The sequence below is a fragment of the Ranitomeya variabilis genome, chromosome 5, assembly GCF_051348905.1.
Source record: "Ranitomeya variabilis isolate aRanVar5 chromosome 5, aRanVar5.hap1, whole genome shotgun sequence".
Classification (NCBI taxonomy): domain Eukaryota; kingdom Metazoa; phylum Chordata; class Amphibia; order Anura; family Dendrobatidae; genus Ranitomeya; species Ranitomeya variabilis.
In genome coordinates, this window is record NC_135236.1 from 468,673,275 (window position 1) to 468,687,332 (window position 14,058).

The 14,058-nt window shown below is 40.6% G+C and overlaps 1 protein-coding gene across 1 annotated transcript in view; it reads left to right on the top strand.

The window, feature by feature from the left end:
* SLC6A15 (solute carrier family 6 member 15) overlaps positions 1-14,058 on the top strand; it is an 82,694-nt gene that overhangs the window by 63,695 nt on the left and 4,941 nt on the right. Inside the window, exons 9-11 of the mRNA XM_077265460.1 lie at positions 11,383-11,575; positions 12,391-12,550; positions 13,804-13,966. Coding sequence (XP_077121575.1) covers positions 11,383-11,575; positions 12,391-12,550; positions 13,804-13,966 — 516 coding nt within the window. The remainder of the gene's footprint in view (positions 1-11,382; positions 11,576-12,390; positions 12,551-13,803; positions 13,967-14,058) is intronic.

A 14,058-nucleotide genomic window follows, 5' to 3' on the forward strand; every position in this document is an offset into this window, starting at 1 on the left:
TACAACCCATGGAATTGTAGCTAATATCCCTAAATGTGAGCGGAAGAGAAAAATTGATGAAAGGTTGCAAAGCAACATGTCTATGAGCTGTTAAGCTCTATGGGCCAGACACAGATCTCTCCAAAAATCTGCCTCCAGAGCTTATTTTAAATGAAAGGAGGCAGATATGTAGTTTAGGAAAGTATACTGTCAGATTCTCATGGAAATCATTGAGCAGCCCATATCTTAGCAGCTCATTTACATATAAGAAAAATGTGCATTTCACTGGAATAAGACAACTTTCTATGACCTGCATGACCATATAGATGGCTTAGGGGGGTTTATCCAACTGACCACTTCTTTTTACCATGAAAAATGTGAAATTAAACCATGTGGTAAAAAATACATTTTATATGTATGTCACAACCCAGTTGTCTGGTGACCCAGTCCCTACCACTAGGGGGCGCCCTAGCTCGCCCTTTACTTCTAAAGGTGAAGATGCTGGGGCTGCCACCCTTGCCTTATCTCCTGCATCAGTTCTCCATCTGTTCTCTTCACCCACCCAGGGAAGAGGGGCTCTATTGTGCACCGCAGTACACCAACCCAACAAACAAGGCATCACAAACAAAGTTAAATGGAAAATACCAAGCATACAAATAATCACTCACATATAACAGAGGATTATTATTATTTTTTATTATTATTAATTTATATGGCACCATTAATTCCATGGTGCTGTACATGGGAAAGGGATACGTACAGAGATATAGATATCATTTACAGTAAACAAATTTACAATGACAGACTGGTGCAGAGGGGAAAGGACCCTGTCCTTGCAGACTTAGGCTGACGTCACACTATCAGTATTTGGTCAGTTTTTTACATCAGTATTTGTAAGTCAAAACCAGGAGTGGAACAAATAGAGGAAAAGTATAATAGAAACATATGCACCACTTCTGTATTTATCACCCACTCCTGGTTTTGGCTTACAAATACTGATGTAAAATACTGACCAAATACTGCTAGTGTGACGGCAGCCTTACATTCTATGGAATAATGGGGAAGAGACAGAAGGTCGGGGGTGCGGCAATATACTGGAGAGTGGATGACGGTGGAATAACCAAAGAGGAGGGAAGGGAATTATCACACTTACAAACCACGCAACAGTCACAGATAACTCCTCCAAAACTCGCTCTCAAATACACACCTCTCCTCCAAGCCATGCAGCAAAAGCTAGCTCTGACATGGGATTGAATCAGGACCCAGATTATAAAGGGGATGGGGGTGGCTAACTGTGCTTAGCTGAGAGCTCATACATCCAGAGTTTCCAACATGGCTGATTAACCCTTGTTCTGCCAAAAGAAATAAACATAATTTAAAAAGAAGGAGAAGTGCTTCTTTTCAGGGCAGGAGTAGGAGCAATCAGACTACATGGTCTTTTGGCTCCTATCTGTTCCAGTAACCCTGTGACAATATATTATATACACACACACACACACACACACACACACACACACACAAGTTTTTAATTGCTTTTTATTCCAATTTTTTGGTAAGTGAGGTGACTGCAAACTGTTTAGTGAGAGGGTGTTGCAGGAGGATGATGTGTGATTATAGACCAATACCTCTGAAGCATCTAATCTCTTAAGTATAATTGTCGGTATCTAACAAACTAAACTATTTGGTAGACTTTGTTCACACATTGCGTTTTTACTGCCTTTTTTTCTGCAGTTAAAACATGTTTTTTTGGCAGTAAAGAAGCTGCTTACGAAAATCAGGTTTTGCTGCGTTTTTATTTTCTCTTGTGTATGCTGATAACTTTTACAGCCCCCGAAAAACACATGATGCAACTTCCTTAGGTTTTTGCACCAAAAACTCAGCAAAACCTTATACCCGTGTTTTTACTCTGTTTTTTCACTTACTCATTGCTTTCTATGGGTGAAAAAATGCTGAAAGTAGTGTCATGCTGCAGTTTTCAAAAATACAGCAGTTTCCAAATTCAGTCAGAAAAAGAACCAACGTCTGTGCATGAGATTTCAGAAATCTCAGAGCTTTTGCTGGTATTGTAAAACGCAGCTTAAAATTTGCATTAAAAAGAACAGCAAAAACACAACGTGTGAACATAGCCCAAGAAGAGACTCGGACTTACAGATCCTCTTTGAGTGTTCAAGATTTGATCCAAAATGTCAAATTTTAACATGAACATCTTGCAGGAGTCACTACATGAGTTGATGCCTGCCGATTTTGGCTACAAGACACTGGTTTTTCAGAGCCAGATGGTGGTGAATTATGCTAATAAGTACCATCTGGCATTGGGGACAATATATGTAATGTTTTTGAACGTAAAATATTATATTGTAATACAAGCAAGGAGTTTACCAGAACTGGGGGATATTTACTACACATGATGCGCTTTCAGATGGATGCTTGGCATGCCACAACTAAGTCCATTGTGCAGAACATTTGCACGGAAGCTGCATAGTAATTATAGTAGGTGCGCCATAATGCCTGAAAATTTAGGTAACGCTACTGCACTACTGTAGTGTCAATAGGCCAACAACTGTAGTGTCAATAGGCCAACATACATCACCCTTTCTTTGCCAAGGTCGATATGTAATGTGTTATGAATTTAAATACTTGACTACAATATCATATTAAATATCTGAATCGTAGCTCAATATTTTAACCCCTTCCCGACATTTGACGTACTATCCCGTCGAGGTGGGGTGGGCCCCCATGACCGCCGACGGGATAGTACGTCATACGCGATCGGCCGCGCTCACGGGGGGAGCGCGGCCGATCGCGGCCGGGTGTCGGCTGCATATCGCAGCTGACATCCGGCACTATGTGCCAGGAGCGGTCACGGACCGCCCCCGGCACATTAACCCCCGGCACACCGCGATCAAACATGATCGCGGTGTACCGGCGGTACAGGGAAGCATCGCGCATGGAGGGGGCTCCCTGCGGGCTTCCCTGAGACGATCGGTACAAGGTGATGTACTCACCTCGTACCGAACGTCTTCTCCCTGCAGGCCCCGGATCCAAAATGGCCGAGGGGCTGTATCCGGGTCCTGCAGGGAGCACTTCCGGGTCGGAGCAGGCTGCAGATGAAAGCTGCAGCCTGCTCCGATGAAAGGATGATCGCGGATCTCATAGAGTGCTGTGCACACTATCAGATCTGCGATCTGTGATGTCCCCCCCTGGGACAAAGTAAAAAAGTAAAAAAAAAAATTTCCACATGTGTAAAAAAAATAAAAAAAAATTCCTAAATAAATAATAATAAAAAAAAAAATATTATTCCCATAAATACATTTCTTTATCTAAAAAAACCAAACAAAAACAATAAAAGTACACATATTTAGTATCGCCGCGTCCGTAATGACCCAACCTATAAAACTGGCCCACTAGTTAACCCCGTCAGTAAACACCGTAAGAAAAAAAAAAAAAAAACGAGGCAAAAAACAACGCTTTATTACCATACCGCCGAACAAAAAGTGGAATAACACGCGATCAAAAAGACGGATATAAATAACCATGTTACCGCTGAAAACGTCATCTTGTCCCGCAAAAAACGAGCCGCCATACAGCATCATCAGCAAAAAAATAAAAAAGTTATAGTCCTCAGAATAAAGCGATGCCAAAATAATTATTTTTTCTATAAAATAGTTTTTATCGTATAAAAGCGTCAAAACATAAAAAAATGATATAAATGAGATATCGCTGTAATCGTACTGACCCGACGAATAAAACTGCTTTATCAATTTTACCAAACGCAGAACAGTATAAACGCCTCTCCCAAAAGAAATTAATGAATAGCTGGTTTTTGGTTATTCTGCCTCACAAAAATCGGAATAAAAAGTGATAAAAAATGGTCACGTGTCCGAAAATGTTACAAATAAAAACGTCAACTCGTCCCGCAAAAAAAAAAAAACCTCACATGACTCTGTGGACCAAAATGTGGAAAAATTATAGGTCTCAAAATGTGGAGACGCAAAAACTTTTTTGCTATAAAAAGCGTCTTTTAGTCTGGTTTCACACTTGCGTTTTTATCTGCATGCGTTTTTTAAAAAAACCACATGTGTGGAAAAAATGCATGTAAACGCGGTAAAACGCATGCGTTTTTATAGAAAAACACAAGAAAACAAGAAAAAAACAAAAAACCCTAACCCTACCCCTAACCCTACCCCTAACCTGAAATACGTGGCACTGAAATACGTGGCACTGAAATATACGTTTATATACGTATATACGTATTTCAGTGCCACGTATTTCAGTGCCACGTATTTCAGTGCCACGTATTTAAGTGCCACGTATTTCAGTGCCACGTATTTCAGTGCCACGTATTTACGTGCCACGTATTTACGTGCCACGTATTTACGTGCCACGTATTTTTCAGTGCCTGAAATACGTGGCACTGAAATACGTGGCACTGAAATACGTGGCACTGAAATATCGTGGCACTGAAATATCGTGGCACTGAAGTATTTACGTGCCACGTATTTTTCAGTGCCTGAAATACGTGGCACTGAAATACGTGGCACTGAAATACGTGGCACTGAAATATCGTGGCACTGAAATATCGTGGCACTGAAGTATTTACGTGCCACGTATTTTTCAGTGCCTGAAATACGTGGCACTGAAATACGTGGCACTGAAATATCGTGGCACTGAAATACGTGGCACTTAAATACGTGGCACTTAAATACGTGGCACTTAAATACGTGGCTCTTAAATACGTGGCTCTTAAATACGTGGCTCTTAAATACGTGGCACTTATATACGTGGCACTTATATACGTGGCACTTATGACTGTCAGAAAATGTTCAGTAAACGGTTAGGGGTAGGGTTTCAGGTAGAATTGGGGAGATTCCACTGTTCAGGCACATCAGGGGCTCTCCAAACGCAACATGGCGTCCAATCTCAATTCCAGCCAATTCTGCGTTGAAAAAGTAAAACAGTGCTCCTTCCCTTCCGAGCTCTCCTGTGCGTCCAAAAAGGGGTTTACCCCAACATATGGGGTATCAGCGTACTAGGGACAAATTGAACAACAACTTCTGGGGTCCAAGTTCTCTTGTTATCCTTGGGAAAATAAAAATTTGGGGGGCTAAAAATCATTTTTGTGGGAAAAAAAATATGTTTTATTTTCACGGCTCTGCGTTGTAAACTGTAGTGAAACACTTGGGGGTTCAAAGTTCTCACAACACATCTAGATAAGTTCCTTGGGAGGTCTAGTTTCCAATATGGGGTCACTTGTGGGGGGTTTGTACTATTTGGGTACATCAGGGGCTCTGCAAATGCAACGTGACGCCTGCAGACCAATCCATTTAAGTCTGCATTCCAAATGGCGCTCCTTCCCTTCCGAGCTCTGTCATGCGCCCAAACAGTGGTTCCCCCCCACATAGGGGGTATCAGCGTACTCAGGACAAATTGGACAACAATGTTTAGGGTCCAATTTATCCTGATACCCTTGTGAAAATACAAAACTGGGGGCTAAAAAATCATTTTTGTGAAAAAAAAAATAATTTTTATTTTCACGGCTCTGCGTTATAAACTGTAGTGAAACACTTGGGGGTTCAAAGTTCTCACAACACATCTAGATAAGTTCCTTGGGGGGTCTAGTTTCCAATATGGGGTCACTTGTGGGGGGTTTGTACTGTTTGGGTACATCAGGGGCTCTGCAAATGCAACGTGACGCCTGCAGACCAATCCATTTAAGTCTGCATTCCAAATGGCGCTCCTTCCCTTCCGAGCTCTGTCATGCGCCCAAACAGTGGTTCCCCCCCACATAGGGGGTATCAGCGTACTCAGGACAAATTGGACAACAACGTTTAGGGTCCAATTTATCCTGATACCCTTGTGAAAATACAAAACTGGGGGCTAAAAAATCATTTTTGTGAAAAAAAAATAATTTTTATTTTCACGGCTCTGCGTTATAAACTGTAGTGAAACACTTGGGGGTTCAAAGTTCTCACAACACATCTAGATAAGTTCCTTGGGGGGTCTAGTTTCCAATATGGGGTCACTTGTGGGGGGTTTGTACTGTTTGGGTACATCAGGGGCTCTGCAAATGCAACGTGACGCCTGCAGACCAATCCATTTAAGTCTGCATTCCAAATGGCGCTCCTTCCCTTCCGAGCTCTGTCATGCGCCCAAACAGTGGTTCCCCCCCACATAGGGGGTATCAGCGTACTCAGGACAAATTGGACAACAACTTTTAGGGTCCAATTTATCCTGATACCCTTGTGAAAATACAAAACTGGGGGCTAAATTTCATTTTTGTGAAAAAAAAAATAATTTTTATTTTCACGGCTCTGCGTTATAAACTGTAGTGAAACACTTGGGGGTTCAAAGCTCTCAAAACACATCTAGATAAGTTCCTTAGGGGGTCTACTTTCCAAAATGGTGTCACTTGTGGTGGGGTTTAATGTTTAGGCACATCAGGGGCTCTCCAAACGCAACATGGCATCCCATCTTAATTCCAGTCAATTTTGCATTGAAAAGTAAAATAGCGCTTCTTCCCTTCTGAGCTCTGCTATGCGCCCAAACAGTGGTTTACCCCCACATATGGGGTATCGTCGTACTCAGGACAAATTGCACAACAACTTTTGTGGTCTAATTTCTTCTCTTACCCTTGGGGAAATAAAAAAATGGGGGTTAAAAGATCATTTTTGTGAAAAAATATGATTTTTTATTTTTACGGCTCTGCATTATAAACTTCTGTGAAGCACTTGTTGGGTCAAAGTGCTCAACACACATCTAGATAAGTTCCTTAAGGGGTCTACTTTCCAAAATGGTGTCACTCGTGGGGGGTTTCAATGTTTAGGCACATTAGGGGCTCTCCAAACGCAACATGGCGTCCCATCTCAATTCCAGTCAATTTTGCATTGAAAAGTCAAATGGCGCTCCTTCCCTTCTGAGCTCTGCCCTGCGCCCAAACAATGGTTTACACCCACATATAGGGTATCAGTGTACTCAGGACAAATTGCACAACAATTTTTGGGGTCCAATTTCTTCTCTTACCCTTGGGAAAATAAAAAATTGGGGGTGAAAAGATCATTTTTGTGAAAAAATATGATTTTTTATTTTTACGGCTCTGCATTATAAACTTCTGTGAAGCACTTGGTGGGTCAAAGTGCTCACCACACATCTAGATAAGTTCCTTAGGGGGTCTACTTTCCAAAATGGTGTCACTTGTTAGGGGTTTCAATGTTTAGGCACATCAAGGGCTCTCTAAATGCAACATGGCGTCCCATCTCAATTCCAGTCAATTTTGCATTGAAAAGTCAAATGGCGCTCCTTCCCTTCCGAGCTCTGCCCTGCGCCCAAACAATGGTTTACACCCACATATGGGGTATCAGCGTACTCAGGACAAATTGCACAACAATTTTTGGGGTCCAATTTCTTCTCTCACCCTTGGGAAAATTAAAAAATTGGGGGTGAAAAGATCATTTTTGTGAAAAAATATGATTTTTTATTTTTACGGCTCTGCATTATAAACTTCTGTAAAGCACTTGTTGGGTCAAAGTGCTCACCACACATCTAGATAAGTTCCTTAGGGGGTCTACTTTCCAAAATGGTGTCACTTGTTAGGGGTTTCAATGTTTAGGCACATCAGGGGCTCTCCAAATGCAACATGGCGTCCCATCTCAATTCCAGTCAATTTTGCATTGAAAAGTCAAATGGCGCTCCTTTGCTTCCAAGCTCTGCCATGCGCCCAAACTGTGGTTTACCCCCACATATGGGGTATCAGCGTACTCAGGACAAATTGTACAACAACTTTTGGGGTCTATTTTCTCCTGTTACCCTTGGTAAAATAAAACAAATTGGAGCTGAAATAAATTTTGTGTGAAAAAAAGTTAAATGTTCATTTTTATTTAAACATTCCAAAAATTCCTGTGAAACACCTGAAGGGTTAATAAACTTTTTGAAAGTGGTTTTGAGTACCTTGAGGGGTGCAGTTTTTAGAATGGTGTCACACTTGGGTATTTTCTATCATATAGACCCGTCAAAATGACTTCAAATGAGATGTGGTCCCTACAAAAAAATGGTGTTGTAAAAATGAGAAATTGCTGGTCAACTTTTAACCCTTATAACTCCGTCACAAAAAAAAATTTTGGTTCCAAAATTGTGCTGATGTAAAGTAGACATGTGGGAAATGTTATTTATTAAGTATTTTGTGTGACATATGTCTGTGATTTAAGGGCATAAAAATTCAAAGTTGGAAAATTGCGAAATTTTCAAAATTTTCGCCAAATATTCGTTTTTTTCACAAATAAACGCAAGTTATATCGAAGAAATTTTACCACTAACATGAAGTACAATATGTCACGAGAAAACAATGTCAGAATCGCCAAGATCCGTTGAAGCGTTCCAGAGTTATAACCTCATAAAGGGACAGTGGTCAGAATTGTAAAAATTGGCCCGGTCATTAACGTGCAAACCACCCTTGGGGGTGAAGGGGTTAATAAAAACATTCAGTGTACTTTTTAAAGTGACTTCCTGGGTCTGTGTGTCAGATTCAGTACTGTGCAAAAGTTTTTGGCAGGTTCGGAAAAAAATCTGCAACGTAAGAATGTTGTAAACAATACAAGTGTTATTAGTTTATTTTTTGTCAGTTAACAAAATGCAAAGTGAATAAATAAAAGAGAAATCTAAATCGTATCAACACGTGGTGTGATGATGAGTCTGACCCTTTGCCTTCAAAACAGCATCATTTCTCCTAGGTACACTTATACACAGTTTTGAAGAAACTCGGCAGGGAGGTTGTTTCAAACATCTGACATTATGGTTCTGTAAATTTAAATTTTGCTCAAATGTTTCTGTTTCTTCATGGGATCCCACACAGATTTGATGATAAAACACAAAAATTGAGCTTGGTTTAAGTTGGTATACATGCAGAACATAAACGAATGTTCACTTTGGCCATAAAGCATACAAAACCTATAAAAAATAAACATAAACCTTGCTGTAACTAAATAAGTAAAAAGAAAAAGTGTATTTAATAACACAGGGTTCTTAGTAATACTGTTTTTGATCCAAAATAGCATAAAAGGTATCCCACCGTCGACAAGGTGACTGTAAAAATTATAGGGGATAACTCAGGAGACTCTTTGCGTGGAACAAGACATCTACAGGGCACAGTTTTATAAGTGGTAAAGTCTATATTATCACATGGTGATTCAAACAGGTGCAGAGAGAAACTCAAGTCCACAACACTTGGTGTAAATATTAAACGCAGCTTAGCAGTCTATAGGAAACTTCAGAGGAAAATGCAATCAAGCAGAAAGTCTATGAAGCACAGTTATTCTTGAGGATACTTGACATGAATAAATCCTTGTCTTAGTCCAAACACAGATAGATAAGCTTATAAGGCAGTTCAAATCATATCTGAGCTCAACCAGGGAGGCCTGGTTAATAGTCTCAGGTTTTTGCAGAGCAGAAACAGCTTACATGTCCAGCAAATGAGATGGAAGTAAACACGAGCAGCAGATGAAGGAGGATTACTGGAACTGGTGTATGCAGCAGGAACTCAGAGCAGAGTAGCAGGATCACCACACAGGTTCACAGGAGCAGGTATATAGCCAGGGAGTCACGAGAGGTCAGGAGCTGGATGCAAGGCAGAATACTCTAGCACAGACTGAAGGCTGGGGTGGAGTTTTATAGCAGGAAGACACAGTGCACATGAGACCAAAGACGCCATCTTGGAAAAGGGCAGTAATGCACAAAAGGTAAAAAATGTTCAGAGTCCTGACAGTGACCCTGATTGGGATGGTCCTACACTGTCTAATATTAAAAAACTCTGACATATGGTAAGGTATGTAATAGTAGATAGTGTAGGACCGTCCTGATTAGGGTCACCTTTTCGACGGTGGGATAGCTTTCATGCTATTTTTGATCAAAAACAGAATTACTAAGAACCCTGTGTTATTAAATGCACTTTTTCTTTTTACTTATTTAGTTACAGCAGGGTTTAATTTTATGTTGCTTGCTGTAGGTTTTGTACGCTTTATGACCAAAGTGAACATGTGTTTATGTGCTGCATGTGTACCTACTTAAACCAAGCTCAAGTTTTGTGTTTTTTCTTTGTATTTTTGCATTCTGTGCCAGCAGGGGTGCAGCCTCCCTCCCTTGAGCTGGAAATTACATTTAAAAGCTTCCCTAGGATGGTGTCCACAGGTCGGGACCTGGTCCTTTGTCTGCCCTTGTTCACACACTGAGGTCAACTCTGACACATGGTAAGGTTTTTAATATTATTCAGAGTAGGACCATCCCGATAAGGGTCACCTTGTCGACGGTGGGATGACTTTTATGCTATTTTTGATCAAAAGCAGTATTACTAAGAATCCTGTGTTATTTAAATGCATTTTTGCTTTTTACTTATTTAGTTACAGCAGGGTTTCTGTTTATTTTGCTTCTGGTAGGTTTTGTATAGATTATATGATGTTGAGCTCAGTCCTCTGTGGGGCTATATCGTCACTTCCAGGACTTTTCTTTTTTTCTTAACTTAAGACCGAACACAGTAGATAAAAGACACAAGGTAGTTATACTGCATCAGCAAGGTCTTTCCCAGGCAAACACTTCAAAGCATACTGGGATTTCAAGATGCACTGTTAAAGAGTTTTTAAAAATGCACCAAGAAATAGGCAAAGTTGAGGACAATACATGCAGTGGTCGGCCAAGGAAACTTAGTACAGCAGATCAAAGACAGATCATGTTTACTTCTCTTCATAATTGGAAGATGCCCAGCAGTGCCATAAGATCAGAACTGGCAGCTATCAGTGTAACCCAGCTACACCCATCTACTGCTCATAGAAGACTGATCAGGTGTGGTACTCATGGAAAATATACAGCCAAAAAAGGTATACTTTTGACATGAAAACACGGCCAGGCGACTAAACTATTCCACAAAAACATTGGAACTGAGATACAGAAAAATGGGAGCAAGTGCTCTGGACTTATGAGTCAAAATTTGTAGCATTTGGCCCTAGATAAACATAAAATCTGTGATCAGTTCTCCAAAATGTTTGGAACAAGCTTCCTGCCAAGTTTCTTCAAAAACTGCGTGCAGGTGTACCCAGAAAAATTGATGTTATCTGAAGACAAAAGGTGGTCACATCAAATATTGATTTAGCTTTCTCTTTTGTTTATTCACTTTGCATTTTGCGAATTGAAAAAAAACAAAAACTGTTAACACTTATATTTTTGGAAGCTTTCTTGCTTTGCAGCATTTTTCCCACATCTGCCTAAAGCTTTTGAACAGTACAAATGTTTTTTCAGATGCACATTTCTATTGGCACATTTTAGGCTCCTATTTATTGTGCGCCCACGTAACAAAACATGTACTAATCTTCTTTTGGCACTACTACTACTACTAATAATAATAATGTTTCCTTTATTTTGCAGTCTGTCCAGGGCACTGGTTTGGCTTTTATTGCTTTTACCGAAGCCATGACACATTTTCCTGCATCACCTTTTTGGTCAGTGATGTTTTTCCTCATGTTGGTAAACTTGGGCCTTGGTAGCATGTTTGGGACTATTGAAGGGATCACCACTCCATTAGTTGACACATTTAAAATAAGGAAGGAACCACTCACTGGTAAGTCCAAGCATTTATAATCACATTTAAGTGTGGGTTCAGATGGACGTATGAAAAACTGTCCATTTTTCATTCATAAAAAAGCAATTTGTCATCTATATTGCCACCTGTAAGCCATATGTCCATTTTTGACATCCCTACGACATTGGTTTGGCATTCCTTTTTATATGTCAATTAAAAAATTATACATTAAACATTTCCCCATTTAATAATTGCAAAACATCTGTCAAAAATGATTTTCTTGTGGATGGTATCCATTTTCTTTTACCTACCTGTTTACTTCAATGGGCCAGTTTCATCCGAAAAATGCATGAGACTATTGAATGCTGTTATGTTTTACATGTGGAACATCGGTGTGCAAGGACACATATTCCTATGTACTTCCCGATCACATTGGTCTGCGTGCTGCGTATAGTCCATTTGACACACGGACTTCTTATTGCTGGTTGGTGTTTACTTACACAGGTCGATCCTGCTTTAAATCTGTTATATATTGCTCAGTGTACATACGCAGCTATTATTTTATTCAGCATAAGTTCTATTTACACTGGACGATGTGCTGCCGAACCAATAATCTTTTGTACAGCGCAAAAGATGATTTCACTCAGCGAATGAGTGTTTTGCCTGCTTGTATGGTGATCAGAAACCTGTTTATACTGCAAGATTATGATGAAACAAATGTTCCTTGTTCTTGAAAATCTTTCAGAGTCAATAGACCTTAGTATCTCACTTGTATATAAGACAGCACCTCACAACTTGTATTGCTGTTGTGTATAGTATTTCATTCTGAGCATATTTTATCTTTTAACCTTCAGTTGGATGTTGTCTACTGGCATTCTGCATTGGCTTACTCTTTGTGCAAAGATCTGGAAATTATTTTGTTACTATGTTTGATGACTACTCTGCAACACTACCTCTTCTTGTTGTGGTCATCCTGGAGAATGTCACTATCTCTTGGATCTACGGGATCGACAAGTAAGTTGTCATTTTTTGTAGCAAGGCTTTTAGTGTCTTCTGTAATCTTCACATGGATGTCACCCGAAAACCTTTGCATCTTTTCATGTTACATTGGTGACATACATAGGTAAAGTATTCTCTAAACCTTTTAGAGACCAAGTGCCAAAATTGCAACCTATAACTCACTTATTTATCATAAAGTGCCATCACGTCAATTTAACCTGAATACTGAGGTTTTAGTTTAGAAAAACAACTTTGTACGTACAGAGAGCAAGCAGGGCAGCAGTGAGCAGGCGGGGGCAACAGAGACCAGGCGGGGCAGCAGGGAAGCCACAAACAGGAGCAGAGCTACCAGACTGCAGATATAAAGCAATATGCCCCCCATCCTGGTATATGCTCTCCCATCCTTGTATATGCTCTTCCATCCTTGTATATGCTCCCACATCCTGGTATATGCCCCCCATCCTTGTGTATGCTCTCCCATCCATGTGTATGTCCCCCATCCTTGCATATGCTCTCCCAAACTTGCATATGCCCCCGATCCTCGTATATGCTTTCTTTTCCTTGTTTATGCTCTCCCTTCCTTGCATATGCTCTCCCATCCTAGTATATGCCCCCATCCTAGTATATGCCCTCCCATCCTTGTATATAACCCCCAATCCTTGTATATGTTCCCCTATCCATGTATATGCCCTTCATTCTGCTATATACGCCCCATTCCTGCCTGCAACACTGTTATTCAATGTATAGAAAAACAAAAACACAATTAACACTCCTTCCTTTCTCTCCCCAGTCACGTCTTCTGAAGCCGGCAGCTGACTTCAGCGTCCAAGCGACGGGGGTGCATAACTTCACTGCCATGTGCCCAACTGCTGGTCTCTGATTTGCCGGCAGTGTGTATTGTGGCGCATGGACCCAGCAAGTTCGTGTGCTGCAATACACTTCAGCTGGATGTGCGTGTGAGGATGCACATCCAGCTGAAGTAGGGGATAGCGTTGCCGGGCTCCTCACCCTTACGGGCCCGGTCCACTGATTTGGAACTGCGTTAGTGCTGAGGCAATAGCGTGGGTGCCTCCAGGGAGGGCTCTGCGTGACCCCTCTGGCACACGTCATAGGTTTGCCAGCACTGCTCTATAGGCTTCTATTGAACTTAGATTTGTGTTCTTATAAATATGTTGCTTTTTAACTTCCAGATGTATATATTTACTTGTCAAAATACATTTCTATTTCTTATTATATTAATATCCAGTTAAATTGTGTTCTTTTTTCAGGTTTATGGATGACTTAAAGGATATGCTCGGATTCACCCCCTACAAATACTACTATTATATGTGGAAATACGTCTCTCCTATACTGTTGTCTATTTTATTTATAGCAAGTGTTGTCCAGATGGGCATTACTCCACCTGGTTATTATGCATGGATTGCTGAAACGGTAAGCGATGGGAGTATTGCTTCTCTTACACAGTGAAGTTTATTTCTTGAAGTATATCTCCAGTGATCCACTTAAAAGCCTTTTGAGACCTG